Source organism: Haplochromis burtoni, unplaced genomic scaffold (assembly GCF_018398535.1).
Source record: "Haplochromis burtoni strain Fernald_Lab_line unplaced genomic scaffold, NCSU_Asbu1 Contig_626, whole genome shotgun sequence".
NCBI classification, from domain to species: Eukaryota; Metazoa; Chordata; class Actinopteri; order Cichliformes; family Cichlidae; genus Haplochromis; species Haplochromis burtoni.
In genome coordinates, this window is record NW_024582987.1 from 220,171 (window position 1) to 237,418 (window position 17,248).

General features: G+C 39.8%; 1 protein-coding gene across 3 annotated transcripts in view; it reads left to right on the top strand.

Annotated features, from left to right (window-relative positions):
* ccbe1 (collagen and calcium binding EGF domains 1) overlaps positions 1-17,248 on the top strand; it is a 39,363-nt gene that overhangs the window by 14,389 nt on the left and 7,726 nt on the right. For all 3 annotated transcript variants that reach the window (XM_005948919.3, XM_005948918.3, XM_042214908.1), the window contains 3 exons: positions 13,634-13,686; positions 13,862-13,996; positions 14,241-14,378. In XM_005948919.3, coding sequence (XP_005948981.1) covers positions 13,634-13,686; positions 13,862-13,996; positions 14,241-14,378 — 326 coding nt within the window. The remainder of the gene's footprint in view (positions 1-13,633; positions 13,687-13,861; positions 13,997-14,240; positions 14,379-17,248) is intronic.

Consider the following 17,248-nt stretch of genomic DNA (forward strand, 5'->3'; position numbering starts at 1 on the left):
AGCTGCAATTTCTTCTGCCATTAGTGGAAATAATATGCAACTAATTTGTCAGTCCTGAAGGACAGCAGCTCGACACCACCTCAGTAAAAACACACATCCATACCAGTCATTTTAAATTGTAAACAGCTGCAACGCGCGATGTTAATAACACATTTTGGAAGAGGGACCTCAGGTTTTGTGGTTTTCGACAGATGTTTCCCCTTCCGTTGAGAATTTTTTTCATTTGTTACTGAATTTCAATATTTGTAAGTCAGATGTCATTTATTTTAACGATAATCATCACTGCCGCCGCCGTCAGTGGCTCAGTCCCTTTCTGCAGACTTTATTACACTAGTTTTGGAGCTACATAATACCAGCCTGCCTAAATTTGCTGTCCTTTATCGTTGTCCTCATCTTACCTTCTTCTCCCCATAAATGTGCATTTTATTTGCACATTTACACGCAGCGCCCAGCAATAATCAGAACATGAGTAAGCCATTGTTGGCTAATTTCTATGTGCAGTCGCTGGAAGGAAAATTCAGTTTCACTGCAACATAAAAATAACACAAACACCAGAAAGCCTCGAGCGGGCTAACCTCACATTCCTCACATCTCCATTTGATTACTCATTTCTTGTCATGAACATATGCTGAAAGCAGAAAAAAATACAGTAACCACTTAACACCTACACGTAATAGTCAGTAGCTGTTTTCACACTGCAGCGCTGTGGCTGAGGAGCACATGAGAAACACATGAGAAACATCTGAGGAAGTTGGACCAGGCACGATTTTTAACGTTGATCGCTCCCTAGAACAACGTTTGCGTGATGACTGAGTGTGTTTTCCAGTGATATGAGACTAGCACAGGTACAGTAGTAATTCTTTTCGTGCTTTCTGGCTGCACTATTGAGGCAGCACCCTGGGAGAAAAGACAAGTTTGGATAGTCCCACTTCCCCCTACCTTTTTTGGGAGTTTTTGAAAATGGGCAATAGTACAAGTTCACTGAAAAAAAGGGATTGGCCAACTCTTGGATTTACATAAGCATCTTGCGTGTATTTAACATAAGTGCCTCATGCTTTAAAGTTAAGTGTAACTATATAGTGTAGAAACTACATGATATGCAGAGAGGCTAGATTAAATTGTTCATATCATGTTCGAGTGAAGTAAGTCAATAACTTTCAGTCTCGTATGCTTTGGATCGTGGTTTCAGGAAGGCATCCATCTCAGTCAAATCGAGCAGCCGCCTCTAAGTAAATTGGGTGGTTGTTGCATTAAAAAAGTCTAACTTGTAATTTAAACACAATAATTTCATGTTTCTATGAATGTAATTAAATCATGAAGAATCTGTACGAAATTCAACAACTTAATTTGTTCTTGTTGAGATGACCTGATACAATATAGTAAGAGTGGTTAGTTGCTGAACTCATGAAATTCACAAGATCGCACGAGATGTCAAACTGTAGGAAAATCACTGGAGTTATAAGAGGCAGACAACTACGACACACCACATGTATGCTATTGCTATTTATTGTGGTTGAACCTGTCAAGGACAAAAACGTACAAAAGAATTCTGCATCAAGCCTTGAAATCATAGCTTTCCTGCTTTTGTTAAGTCTGGATTGGTGCCATGGTGGTTAGTGCTGTTGCTTCACATTAAGGTGGTCCTGGGTTCAAATCCACAATCTGGCTAGTTTGCACTGGGTTCTCTCTGGGTATTCTGGTTTCGTCCCACAGTTAAAAGTCAAGCAGTTGTTAGAGTTAGGTTAATTGGTGATTCTAAATTACCCGTGAATGTAAGTGCAAATGGTGGTTTGTGATAGACTTGTGAGTTGTCCTGCCTTGTAACCTATCACTTCAGGGTTATTTCCCAGCCCCCCTGCACCAGAATAAGGTTAGGAGGATGGTAGCTATTGTAGATCCATTCAATCTTTATGGTAACCAGACTCTAGACTTTGTTGAACATTATGTAATATGAAGACAACATGTAGTATTTAAGTGACCAAGTAGTATTGGGGTAAAAGTTATTGAATAGTGTTGAAATAAAATGACAAAATTGTGAAGGATTAAAATATTCCAAGAGCTCAACTTACTTCATCTAAACATGTTTCAATCACGTTTTATGAACATAAAATGCACATGTTTATTACATATGAAAAAGTTGTGTTGATTTAACTCAGTTGTTTAAGTTTCTGCCAAAGCAAAAAATTTGTGTGCAACCAATGTCCACTATTGAATCAAGTAAATCCAACATGGCCTTTTTTTCAGTGTTGTTCCAGGGCAAATGCTTGTAGTCCTGTGTTTGTATAAGAGCACGTGGCAAAAAACGGAAGACACCCAAAAAATGGATTACAGTTGTTAAAAAGCAAAACAAATTAAATAAATAATAATTAAATAATTTAGGTATAACAGTTTTTTGAAGTAATTGCTAATGTCATGATGTTTAGTAGTTATGTAAAACCATGTGATATATTGCTCTGGCTTCATATAATCAGTCACAGATCCATTGATTTAGATGTGTATTGTATTCATTTTTGAAGAACGTCATTCTAAAACCGACGCCGGAGTAATTTAATGGTGGCGTCAACACACAGTTTGTTTATCAGAGCAGCTTCTGCACTATGTTTACATGTTTATCAGCCCTATCTGCAGCACACTGTGCAGAGTTAGCATTAAAGTGAAGACGATGTTGCTTCAGAGTCAAGTTATATTTTCACGTTTGATCTTTTTTTCTGGTAATTTTTTACTGGGTTTCGATTTTAGTAAAACATCTAGAGTTTCCTAGCACCACAAACATCTTTCATCATCATTTGCGGACACTGTTGTTTACGTTCACTCAGTCCTACTCACTGCAAACTATCTTTCGAGTGCGGTCCAATTGAATTGACTTCAGCACATTAGCATCATTTGGAAGTGTAACCCGGCAGTGGTACAACATTTCATGGAACTATACAGAGTAATTGTGTTTTTCAGTGTAAACCAAAGTTTATTAGAGCTACACTAGAAGCATGACTGTAAATACATGTAAATATGTGCTGGAATTCAGCATTTATTTATTAGCCAAACTCATACAGCAATTCGGTACTTATCATCTGAAAGATCCATTCTAACTTTTTGAGTTTAGAGGAATGTATTTGTATTTCTATTAATAGTTTGTTGTTGTTTTTTTGTATGAGGCGAAGGTTCTGCAGTATTACTGAGAGAGACAGAGACAATCTGCTTTATACATCACCATTTTTATCCAACTATATTAGCATTCAAAAGCAAAAATTCAGACACATTTTGATATCGGTTGACCTTTCAGGAGCTTAGTTCTTTAAAACAGTTTTTTTTTAGATAAGTTTTTCATCTTGTTATGGCATCATTTACGTAGAATGGCTTTTTTGCAGTGCAGAGTTTGTTTTTCAGCTGATTTTTCCTCACAGTTAAAGTAATGAGCTGTTAAATCTGTGAATAATAACATAGGAATTAAATGACTATCATTCCCCGCAAGATTCTTTTAGCATTTCCCTGAAGTGAAAGTTGCATGCTTCCACAGAAATATCTGTGTTTGAAGGGGATTCGTAATACCTGGCCTCTGTCCATCAGAATGGTTTGAGTTAGAAACACATGGAGGTGTAATCAGGTTTACTGTAACAGGCCGCAGATAGCCACGCTCGCTATAATTTCCTGAGGTGTCACTTTTACTAGCTCATGTAATTGAAATGTTTCTCAGCTCGATTTCATCGTGTTGTGTTTTGAATTATTTAAACATTTTTAAGATGTGATCACAGTTCAGTTTAATTTGTCTGAGAGAAAGACACCGCTTTGGAAAAGCTACAGAGAGAGTAAAGAGCTTGGGCTGACTCTGTTACAGCCAGCTGGTGGCTTAGCTGAGCTTAGTGTTTTGTTGCGTGAGTCTTGTTCAAAAAAAAAGATGTTGGATTATTTTGCAGATGCCAGCACAGCGGGATGACTGTACGTAGTCGCTATAACTGTTGACAGCAGATAGATCCACAGAGAGAAGTTCTTATTTCAAGTGAACCTTTACAGCCAAACAAAAGCAGTCAATGAACAGCTGTATCTTATTCCTAGTATGGCTGCATGACAGGCAGAGCACTTGTTTATTGTTTGTTAATTCAGGATGTTATGCAGTTACTAAAAGAGACTCTTACAGAGGAGAAGAATACAATGAATTGTTTTAAGGTTATTCTAATGTTTAAGAAACATGCGTGTTTGCTTTGTAGCAGACAGTGAGATAAGAAGATCAGTACTACTCTAACAGATGCACTAAATGAAGTTGGAGCCAGGGGGCCGTTAGCTTACTCGGTTTAAAATCTGTTTGGAAATAGGGGAGAACAGCCTGGCTGTGTGTGACTGGGGGCTTTTTCTCTCTTGTATTTTTGCTAATTAAACATGCCAAACAAGTTTTTTTTACATGTTTCCAGTCAGTGAAAACTAAGAGGCTGCTGGCTATAGCTTCATGTTCGTACAGACTTCAAAGATGTCTCACTCTTCATTTATTCGCACATAGATAAATAAGTGCACTTGTCAAAATGTTGAAAGTTTCCTCTAACCACAATGAAACACTTTCATGTAATTAAAAGCAACATATTCTGCTGCTACACAGAGCTCTGGAAGCAGATTTTCGCATTTTTCCTTCATTTACTAAGCCTCTCTGTTACCAGCGTGTCACAAGAGAGCATGTGAAAACAAAAGGGCAAAAATTAAGCTGTTTGAAATAAGTGCCATGAAATTGAGCAATACATTTGCACAAATCCAATCCAGAGAGACCTTAGCTGTGTACCAGATCTGTGCGACTGTAACAGGCTGTGAGCAACGAGTTCAGACAGTTAACATACCATGCTAGTGATCAAATGAGGCATCATTTTTATTTGAGCAGATATACAGTATGTGCGAATACACTCAGTGGACACTTAATTCGTTAAACCTTGCAAGTACTGGGTTGAATTGGCTGGTGAGTCTAATCTAAACAGTTTTTATTTTCCCGGTTGAATTGATGTTCAGAGCTGCTCTTACTTATCCTCCAAGTTTCGGCCTTCACAGTCTCTGTATGCGGCTTGCTCCCTTCTTTTCTGTAGCATTAGGATTTAGCTTCCCATAAAACAAGTGAAATTATTATTTCTGAGTCTTGGATATGCTTGAGGTTTTAATACCATTCCCTTTCAAGCTCTGGATTAGGCCGTTCCCAGTAAGCGCAGGACATCGCACTCAAGCTTACCTAATGCAGTGTTTTTATATGACATCATGCAATTTGCAGTGAAGATCCAAACATAGCGCTTCTTGTATAATACATAACACAGCTCTTTTGTGATACTTAAGCTCATATTTAGAGTTTTGCAGATTCCAGAGGGTTGATTGTGTGCCACATTGTTATAAAAAAGGTTTTAGCCAAAACACATAATTTGATGGAAAGCCAAGGCTGAGTGTCTGGGCGTCTGTTCGGATGCTCTTTTGCATTGCCCTGATACCTGCTCTTCCAGGTGAATCTTTAAACCTGAATTGTTAGGGAAATTTTAAAGTGAACTCTTTTGTTAGGCTATAGGTGTGTCAGCAGAAAACAGTGCAGTGGCCAATAATTTTCTGCACATCTGTCACCCTAGTATAGTCCAGACATGGTTAATTTATTTTTCTTGTAACCTTGAACAGCTGAGTTGTTCTTGGATGCCACAGTCTATGCAATGTCAACTTAGACTACACAGTGGGTTTAGAGGTTATCATGCTCCAACTGCTGTTGGTAATAACCTCCTTCTACCAGACATATATCAGCTAGTGGAAAAACACATTTTCCAAGCTCAGTTACCTTTTATGGTGTTTCCAAACAGTTGCCTTTAATTACATTATAATAAGTGATAATAATTGGAGATAGCGCGGAGCTGAAGTAAGAGCAACAGACGCAAAGAAAGAATGTTAAGATCCCCTGCTCGCTGCTACAGAGAAAATTATGGTCTGCAACCATCTGATTATTTCATTCTGAGTGTATTATTTTTAGCAGAAAGAATGACCTTTCCAAGAGTCTTTTGTTTTCTCAGTGGGAGGTTTGGAAAACACAAAGGTATCCAGGCATTTGGAAGATGCACTCCGTAGTTTGTTTTTTATGTGTTCCTGTGAAATCATTTTCACCAGGGAGAATTTTCCCCCCTTTTTTGGATACAGCACTGGCAGACGCAACTGTCTCTCTTAATGTTCTTTAGTTTTGTCTGGCTGTAATGCGTTGGCTGAACCTTAGCCACTGTTTGTCTTGACAACTATTGCATGTTTGCAGAAATAAGACACATTGTGACATGCCGGAGTTTTATTTCTAAATGACATAATCTAAATGAAGCTCAGAAACACACGTCCAAACCAGGAGGCCTTAAAAAACTGGTTTATATTACACCGTGATGTCCCTGAAGCTGCAGAGAGAGTCTTATGTCTTTATGCGCCTGTGTCTGCGTGGCTGAATTTGTCTGCATTTGTAACTATAATCTGTGATGACTACATGAAGGGAGCAGGCCTCGGTTGACCTGAGGTTTCACTTCATTTTGAGGCAATATCTGGTATTACTGTTGTTTTTTTCTTTGTTTCTTCATCAGTAGGAGGGAATTTTTTTTGGAATATTTTGAAGGGAGTGGCTGTTTTCGTTAAAATATTTGGAGGAAGCTAGATACACAGTGATTCAAGAGAATCCTAGACATAATAAAATGCTCCAACCTTCCCAGCAATATACAAATATGGAAAACATCCGCAAGAGTTTTTCAGGACCTACGTATATGCCATCTCTCTTTCTTCTAACTGTTCTGCGAAACTTAAATGAAAAACACACTGAATCGTGATATAACATCCAGGAAGTGTCTGCAGCACACAAGAGCCCAAACAGCTGCTAAGCTAAACCTTTGCCATAAAAATGAAGCTCGAGTGTAAAGGTCGAACATCTGAGCACACACATTGAATGTTTCTGGCTTAAAGAGGACTTTATCCCCTTGTCCTCTGTTTCCTTCCTCGAAGGACAGATATTTATACCAAGAGTTTGCTCATAAATGCACATAACAAAGCTCAAGTACTGTCAGCTTGATCCAAAGAAATGTGACCCATTACTGCTCCAGTTCTGACCCTCACACATTTCTTAGAGTTTACCTCAGTAACATTAATATTAACAAAAGATGTCATTCATAACATTCATGTCACTACCTCTGACTGCTAATTTGTGAGAATTATTACTCTTGTCATGTCACAATCATTCACTCAAGTCTGGTTTTCTTCAAGATAAGGGTTAAACACTTGGACAAGTTCCTCAGTTTGGTGTCTCTGCAGAACACTTCAACAACCCCTACACTTACTGTTAAATTAGTGCTCACTGGAAACTTCTTATTATAGCTTATTTTTAAAGCATCTGATAGCTGAGTGAGGGAGTGATGATATCGGCTAGAGCTTGAAAATTCTGCTAAACAGCAGAGGATCCTGCAGTAAAGGTGAAAGTGAGCTGTTAATGAACGGCATGGAATACTAAGCATGTAATATGTCTGCAGAACAGTTGCTTTGTGAACATTTCAGAGGTCTGTGTTTGGGATCTAGATTAGAAACTGGCGGCTGCAGGAGAATATTTCTGAAAGAACTGCAAGAGGAAGCTCTTGCGGTCCAAACATGAGACTGAAAGACTGAAAAAGAATTTGGGCAGAGGTACTGTTGATGAGGAAACGTCTGATTTAACAGATGGTTTTGTGCAACCACGCAAAGTCCTGTGTTGCAGGTTTTCCACAACAATCAGTTGACTAAAGCTCACACCAGATTCATTGCAGTATAAACAGGAGGTCCTGTTGTATTTACACTAGCATCTCACGACACATAGCACGTTCATGCAGACTGTGAGGCGAATAGACGGTGCTGATGGCGGTGATGTGGTGCAATGAAACTAGTAAAAAGTGAAGAGAATTCAAAGAAACTAGAAATTGAAAGGACTGTGCCAAAGTGCCAAAGAGTGAGAAGAAAAAATGGGAAAATGTCTGCGATCCAGAGAGAATAAATAGTCTGAAGGTTCAGTTAGCGTGGCAAATTATCAGAGGCCTTTGAGACTGATCATCAGATACGGACTCAGCAGGCTGGGGAAAGTTATTGTCAGAATAACCAGCATATCAGCTATTCTTTGGCAGCCACTCACGTTCACTCCATTTAATTTTCCCTCTTTAGTTGTCAGGGACCATATACAAAAAACATTAATCTCCTAAGGAAAACGATGCATTGTACCAGATTTAACTTAATTTAACAGTCCCTGGGCAGGTCAAATAACAAATAGAAATACATGAAAACACAACATCGATGAACAAATTACACTAACCTATGTAGTTTACCTTACCTATGTACACTACCTTCACAGATGTCAAATTACACGTGTAAATAATATATACATATTCAACTGGTCAATGTGTGAAAGATCTGAAAAGAATGGAAATATAAACAATCAATAAAGTCTGTTTTGTTTTGTGTTTCGTGTTGAGTTCAGACCTGAAATTCTGCCTTTTTTTAGATAATTTTAGTTTCTAATGTAGAAACTGTAGATCGGTGTTTTATCACCAAATGTTTTCAAAGTACAGAGAGTCTCTGGAAGGTCAGGGTGTAAGGTAACCTTACTCACAATCAGACTCACAACCCACATCCACAGTCATAATATTTTTATTCTACTCTGAAGCTTTGCCTAAAAATCTAAACTAATTAGGAAGAACCTCATAGAACAAACCATAGCTGCATCAGAAGTCCGTCAAATGGGGTAGATGATGAAATAAGTTTTGTTGTGGATGGTTATATGCATTTGTTTATTAATGATATGTTTCTGTTAGCGTGTTCTTTTGTTTTTATGATTGTAGCCATCCTTTTATTTATTTATGAGTCATTTGTAAAAGCTCCACTCTTGAAAATGTCATCAGTGTCTTCAGTTTGTTTGTTTTGTCTCTTCAAGCTACCAAGACTTTAATTAATATAAACACAAGTCCAAGAAAAACAGAAAATCCTGGTAGTCATTATATGGTCATAACGATGGTTTCGTTTATGTCCCACTCTTTTTAGCACGATCAGGCTAATCTGAGAACAGAAGCTGCATCCTCTTCACTTTGAGAAACATCTTCTCTTGTGAGGAATGCAGAATCACTGGCAGCAATGTTAGACAAATAAGCCTCCATGGAGCAGAGTGCATGTGTTGTCTCACAGCTGTGTGTTTGTGTGTGAGTGTGTTACCATTCAGTTTGATATTTTTCCTTTTTTGTAAAGCGATGATCGATTTATTTTTCGAATTTCTTGCTGTATCCAAATGTTGACATTGATGCTTCTGTGTGCTGTGGTGAATTAGTGTGTCACAAGGCACTGCCAGGCCAAGCTGGGTGCACCGTGTTGGTTCAGGGAAGGGCTTCTGTTTATAAGGTAATTAGAGTGCTTATGGTTCACCTCGGGTAACTGAGGTCAGACTAGTTTATGTCTAGATTTCAGGGGCCCCCCTGTAAGAAGATATGCATTACTAGCACATTTAAATAACCTTGTGGTGAAGAAAAAGGCACAGGTGACAAAACAAACAGGCTGTGTGTTGTCCTGATCACTCTGAATAAGTGCAGGTTTTCACAGTCTAGTGTGTGTGAAATCAAGTGTCAGTCACAACATGCGGGCATTGTGCGTGTGCAGGCCTGTGACTCCCTGATATTCTTGTAGAAAAGTGGCATGAATGCACCTGGGAAATCTTTCTCCCTTGTTCTTTCACTCATGAATATGAATGAAATCCACATGTGTTTCAAATTTGTTTGCCGATTTGCATGAAGCACATGAGCGAACGGCAGGCTTGCAGGGGAGAGAGCTGTTGTTGCGAAAAGTGCCAAGGCTCTGTGCGTCAAAACTCGGCGGGGTTTTGTTTTGTGTGCTGAATCATAAAGTGCTTTGTGGTTAAGTGGCCGTGCACAAACTCCTTAATAGTTGTTGTTGGTAAGAGAGCAAAGAAGCATTCATGTCGTGATCCCTGACTCTCCCCAAGTGTGGAGCGTGATTAAGATAAGAGCATTTTCTGCTATTAAACAGTGTTAGAGGAGCAGAAGTAAATTGCTAAATAGTTTTTGGTGAATCAGGAGTTGTCTTGGTACACGCTGCATTTATGACAGTTAAGGTATCCGTCATCACACTTAATCCCAGCACTTCAGCGCTTCAGTGTTACACTTGTGTAGACTACAAACACTAGCTACAACCCTAACCACTACACAATGTAGGAATTTGACAGAAATGGCCAGTAATATCAACACAGTGCATTCGTTTTAGAGCATGTACTTCACTATATGACATGTACATTTTTTGTTATCATATATTATCCATTTATCTCTGAGGACTTCCATTAAGGAGTTGTGGCTGATTTTTCACAATCAGGAAATAAATCATGTGGATAGTTTGAGGATATTTTATTGCCTTAGTGCACCAACCTTAAACCCAAGCATCTATCAGCCCATGTCTTTACAAAGCATGTTGTTTTAACTTTTAGACAGGTCATGTCTTTACCCTTTATCTCTTCGTTTTTGTGTGCACACATGTCAAAATACAAATGTTTAACCAAGTGGTGTCATAATAAATCAGTAATTTACATTTAGCCAATTTGTAAAAATGGAAAATGTCAGATAATACTTAGTTGTGTTTAAAGTGCTCTTTTATCAGCAAGGAAACCAAATACCAGTGCAATTACACATGTTTATTTAATAATATAATGAGAGACAGTACGGCGAGGTATAAAATGATAGAGATAATCAGCATTTCCCTGGATGCTAATTTAATAAAACAAAAGATGCAGCTCAGTAAAAATGAACTTGAACACAGCTTGGGATCCAGTTTCCATGGGATGCTGTTGCCTCTTTCGTGATCCTTTGGAGACGGACATAGATGTTTGTTTTCTCATGATTGTTCAGCTAACCCTGGTTATTTTGCTAAGCTGGTTATTTGCTATAAGTGCCTTCTGCCCTCAGGGGGATGTTATTACGACATGCGATATTGGGTCACGCAGGAAGCCATCCTCAGATCTACTCTCTCAGGGTGTCTAAATCCAAGCTTCTCCCAACATTCAGTATGCTGGGATGCAATAAACATAAATTGAAAGACAGATGTGCACAGATCTGCTGTATATGTTTTCTGTACAATAATTTCATACCTGCTTTACAAACTGATTTACAGTACAAATATGACAAGGAAAGATTAAAAAGAGTAGCAGCTCTTGAAGTTGCCAGTTGTCTTAATCAGCGCTTCTGTGACAGCGTCCAGTGTGTGTGTGTGTGTGTGTGTGTGTGTGTGTGTGTGTGTGTGTGTGTGTGTGTGTGTGTGTGTGGTACATGCATAAATCTGTTCCTCAGTCAGTATGTTTCATACTATGCGGATCAACAATGGTGGTCATCTTGACTGATTTCAGGAACTGACCAGTACCTCATTTATGTGCTAAAACCCCTCTCTCTGATGTTCAGAATCACTGCACTCAATTCAACAACCCAGCAAATCATATGTACTCAGTGAAAAATACATCAGTGCACCATATTTGAATTTATACATAGATGCGTTACACATGGCCTGCTCTTTCCCCATTAAGAATCTCTTGAGTGGTGAGTGTTCCTTTTGTATGATAATCACTTGTGCATGAGTTAAAGTGTTAAGTTTGAGGTAAGGGTTCAAATCTGGTTTTTGCAGGTTAATTTCCTCCTGTGGAAACCTGAAGAGTCACAAATGTTTTTTTTAAATAAAAAACTACCATAGTCAACTTACAGTCCTCTGAATTATGTTGAAATTCAAAGAAGTGTAATTAGACCTGAGCAAACATGCAGAAACAGACACAGCAACGAGATCTGCCGACAGCTGTTTGTGTGTGTGTGTGTGTGTGGTTATGTGTGCATGTGCGTGCATAACAAAATTAGTTTTAGATTTCTTCAAACACGTGCATATAAACAGCCTGAAATATTGGAACAGCAGTTTAGTTTTTACTTTTCTTAAAAGCTTGAAAGTCAGTGTTTGGTATGACCACCTTCATTCTTCAACACAGCCTGAAGTCTCTTAGCGAGCTTTCTTCTAATTTCTTTAAGCAGTCTTCAGGAATAGTTCTCCCAGCTTCTTAAAGGACGTTGAAAGGTCTTCTTTGGATGTTGGCTGCCTTTTTGTTTCATTCTCTGTCAAGATGATCCCACATTGCTGTAATAAGTCTGAGGCCTGTGCTCTGAGGAGGCTAATCAATGACTGACAGTGCTCCTTGTGTATGTTTTTTTAATCCAGGTATGCTTTTACTGCACTGGCAGTGTGTTTGGGATAATTTTGCTGAAAAATGAAGGTGTCGCCAATCAGATGCGTTTAAATAGTGTTGTCAACACGTTCCATCAGCATTCACTAGATCGCTGTTGCAGTCCTAAACATGACAGAGCGCCAAGCAGATGGCTATAGAAAATGACTGTTTTACCTCTTTCCTGATGTTTTCCATATATTTATGACCCAGAAATCTTATACTTGGATCCATCTTTCCATCAGACCTGTTACCGATGATTTTCAGTCTAGTTCTTGGGTAATTTGGCATACCTCAGCCTTTTCTCCCCATCTCCCTGGGGGAATGGGTTCTCAACAGCCACCCTTACACTGAGACCATTTCTAATGAGGCTTTAGTCAACAGTAGATGGATCAACTGAAGGACCTGATGTGTCTCTCGGGACCTGTGTCATGTGTTTTCTGGATTTTTTCCTATTTCTTAAGGACATGACTTTTAGATACTGTTCATCTGCTGTAGATCATTTTTAAGGCCTGCCACATCTTCTTTTGTTCTCCAGTTGTCCACTTTTTTAAGTCCACACTGTACATTATGCTACAATATGGCAGCGTTTCAGCTAATAGCTCTTTGGGAATCAACTTGATTGTGCAAAAAATACTATTGTATGTCTGTCAAACTGTGTTATCTTTGGGAGTTTCATGGATTCAATCAGCTAAAGAAATGGAAACAAATTATGTGTTCTTACAACACACTAGTAACAAAGATACAATTTGAAATTGGCTCTTTGCTAAGTTTTCTGTTATGTGTAAAAACAACACTGGTTCATCCTGTAAGTTAAGAGCCTTTTTTATGTTTCAGTGATTCATAGGTCAGTGTTAAGAGGTTCAATAAGCATTCCATTTAAGTAATTGTTTTATTGGTGCTGAAGTACTACAGTATTTTATACCCGTCAGACTGTGCTATCTTTGGCATTTCTTGTCGATTCAGCTAAGGAAAGGGACAAATTATATATTTTGGGACAGGTTGCTAAAGTGCCCAAAGGTACAGTTTAAATGTTGTTCTTTGTTAATATTTTTGTTATCTGTAGAGAAAACATTGGTTCATCCCTGTATGTTAGGGGCCTTTTGTAATACTTTAATTATTCATAGGTCAGTGTTAGGCTTAACACAGCGAAAACATTCCTCTGAAAATGTTCGGGTACAAGGAGTGGACTGAACATGAGCGGAAAAGCATTTTTCGACCTGAAGAAGTGTTGCTCAAGATCACTTAAAAGAACTGTAAGTCTGGTTCCTTGGAAGCAAAATACAAAGAGAAAAAGAGGAGCTCATTTCTGTATATTCTCACAGTACTGTATATTTTATGTAAATACACCTTTGGTATTAAAGTAGTGAATTTGTCTTCTTATGCACATGTTCCTTTGATATTTTACAGAAAGAAGTGTTGCAAGGGCTTTAAGTTTGTTCTGGGCCAGTGCATTCCTGAAGGTATGAAACTGGATATCTCTCCTGTGCTTCTCTGATTATTTTGGGAATTCTTCCCAAACCCATCCAGTCTTTAGTCTTATAATATGTAATAATAAAAACTTAATGGTAGATGGATCTGAGATGCTCAGTTTCTGTTTTCTTGCTCATACTGACAAAGCGCTTCATTTATGTCCAGACTATGACGTATGTGCCGGCGCCCCCTGTGAGCAGCAGTGTACCGATCATTTCGGCAGAGTGGTGTGTACCTGTTACCCCGGCTATCGCTATGACCGTGAGCGTCACAGAAGGCGAGAGAAGCCCTATTGTCTGGGTGGGTACACCACATACATATTAATCAGTGTCATCTTTTAAAATAATGTTTGATTATTTGATCTTAACGGTCATTTAAAAGAAGCCTGTGCTCCTTTTGTACAAAGACAAAATACCTTACGATGAATATTTTTTATATATATTTCTTTAAATTATCATGAGGTTGTGCTTGTCAGTAAAACCTAAGTGACCCGAAGTGACACTTTGTCTTTCTTTTATCTCCCTCTTGTCACCGCATGATGCAGACATCAATGAATGCGCAGACAAAAACATGACTGCATGCTCTCAGATCTGCATTAACTCTGTGGGGAGCTACAGGTGTGAGTGTGAGAAAGGCTACTTCCTGGAAGAAGATGGGAAAACATGCACCAAGGGGGAGAGAGGTGAGATTGACATTTTCTCTTCAGCCAAGGTCACCTCACAGTCAGACGTGCCCTTGAATAAAGAGACTGACATTTTGTCTTTATTCAAGGGCACCTCTGACTGTGACGTGAAGCTGACAGCTTGTTATTGGTGTATGTGAGCGAGAGAGGGAGGCGGAGGAAGAGGAGGGGTACTGCAAAACACAGACACCTGGGAGTCATTAGACATCTTCGACCCTTGTGCATGTCAGAATGGTTCTGTCTCCTCAACGTGCTGCTGCCCCTTTGACTCCTGATCTTTCCTGATTTGCTGGGTGTATTTGAAGAAAGCTCAAATGTTCTAGGCGATAAAAAAACATTTTTTTTCTTATTTTGCTTCAGATTCAGTTGCAATGAAGCAGTAAAGTGCTAAAGATTTGCTACTTCCTCCCTTGCGTTCATCTTCCATTGCATACTATAGTTCAGAAAAAAGCTGGAGAATGAGAAACTGCGGTACACATCATGCTGCCACTTTATGTCCCGCTGTTTTGTAATATAGTGGGGGAAAATAATATCCAGACAGTTTCACCATTCAACCACAGGCTCGAGACCAAACTAGAAGAGCTACAGTGTGCTTTTTATGGGCTTTGTTTCCATAGGAATGTGAGGTATGTGCAAGTTTATTGATTAGATATTATCGTTTTATTTATTGCATATGAGAGCATGAGGGTGGGAATGGATGTCTGTATCTGTGTGTGCCTCTTTGTCTGTGTCTATATGTCAGGTTGGGTATCAGACGCCACCTCTCTAGGGACATCCCAGGTCCTCCAAGGTATGGAGGCCTATCTCCCCCCACCACTTCCCCTGCCAGTGGCAGACGCCCTCAGACATCGGTGCGTTGGTGGTTCTTTGTGTCCGGGGATGGGCGTCCAGGTACACACCGGCTCACTCCTTGGTGGCTGCTTTCGGGGCTCACTCGGGCCACTTGGGGTGGGGCTCACGGGCGCGTCACTGCAACTCCCCCTGGCTTCTGCTCCGCGGCTGCTGAGTGAGCCCTCATCTGGGACTCTCCTCAGCTCTTTCTGGGACAGTGGCGCGGCTGCCCCTCTGTTGGTCTTCCTTGGTCTCTTGTGTTCTGGGGGCCTCTGGATGTCTGGAGTTTTGATCTCCTCCATACCTGCTTCATGCCCTGGAGGACGGGGCTGTGGCCCCCCACACCCTCTAGCAGATCATTACATGAAGGAACCTTTTAAAACAAGCGCGTTCATGCTCACAGGTGTACACACGGGTGTCACACCACAAACTACACCCTTTTTGGCTCCTACCTCAAAGCACACTGTGTTCTGTTGATCTTATGTGCTGCACAATAATGTTTAATATTTAGTATTTACTGTTATATTCCCATAGATCATCATGATGTTGTTTATTATGTTGCTCTTTTTTTTCTTCTGCTTGTTTTCTTTTTTCTTTCTCAACAGGTGATCCAGGGGCCGTTCTTCGTACTCGCTTACTACATCCAAGATCAAATCATCGCGCTAACCTGAGCTCGCTATATCCGGTTCTCCGAACACACCTGTGTTGACGATTAGTACAGCTGGATGAAGTAATGTGAGATCACTGGGTGGTTAACAGGGGCTACGCATCGATAGTAGAAACATTGATCGGCAACCCTTTGATTGGTCGGCGAAAATGTCGAAGGAGCGCGCTCGGTATTTTTCGGCAGCAGAGCAAGAACTCTTGATGAGGGATTTCAGGAGTTTCAGAGTTTAATTAAACGCAAGGGAACACTGCAAAGGCTGCAAAAGCAAGGAGAGAGGGCTGGCAGAAAGTTGCTGACAAATTAAACTCGTAAGTAATTTAATAATACAATAATAATAATTGGATTTATATAGCGCTTTTCAAGGCACCCAAAGCGCTTTACAATGCCACTATTCAGTCACTCTCACATTCACACACTGGTGGAGGCAGCTACGGTTGTAGCCACAGCTGCCCTGGGGCAGACTGACAGAAGCCAGGCTGCCATATCGCCCATCGGCCCCTCTGGCCAACACCAGTAGGCGGTAGGGTAAATTTATTATATTACATTATATCCTCTTTCACATTAGAGCCACAACAGGACCCACTAGAACATGGGAACAAGTAAAAGTGAAATATAAGAATATTCTACAGAATGGTAATATTTATCACTTATATTGCTTTTAGTCTCTTGGAAAGAGACCCTGAAATAATCTGTTTGTTTATAACAGCAACCAAGAAAAGGGCAGAGCACAAAAAGACAGGTGGTGGTCCTGCACCCCCTCGTCAACAAGTTGGTTAAGTAATAATACCCTCACGGGAAATCGATATCTCTCTATGAGCACACTGTCGCGCTGAGCTAAAGGATCCTGTCTGTCCCGCAATATACGCTGAATTCTGAGGACTCTCCTTATCAATCTTGCACCTTCCGCAATGGGTGCTCGCGTATACGGACAGGACATGGCTGCGACAGGCTTCCCAAATCCACCTTCGCTTTTATAGCCGTGGTCTCTCATCTTGATTACACGAAGTAATTTACATTACTACTCTAAATATGAATTACATCTGAATAATCAAATACATGAATAGAATGTTAATAGTACATTTCCCTTTTTTAGGAAATGACCTGTATGTATCTGTTGAAATCAATAAAGGATCAAGTCTGCATTATCTTTAGTTACATTGATTATTTATTTATGGTAAACAGTGGTAATATCGCTGTTGCTTTCGTATAAATGAAGCGGACATACCTGGTGGCCGCGATCTAATCCTGTTTACATAAAGTAAGCCTGCTCCCGAGCAGGTTTACGCTTACGGTCTGTTGCTATGACAGCAAGTCCCGGATGAGCTTCGGGGAACCGAACGATCCAGGATCACGCGAAATCGTCAACAATCAA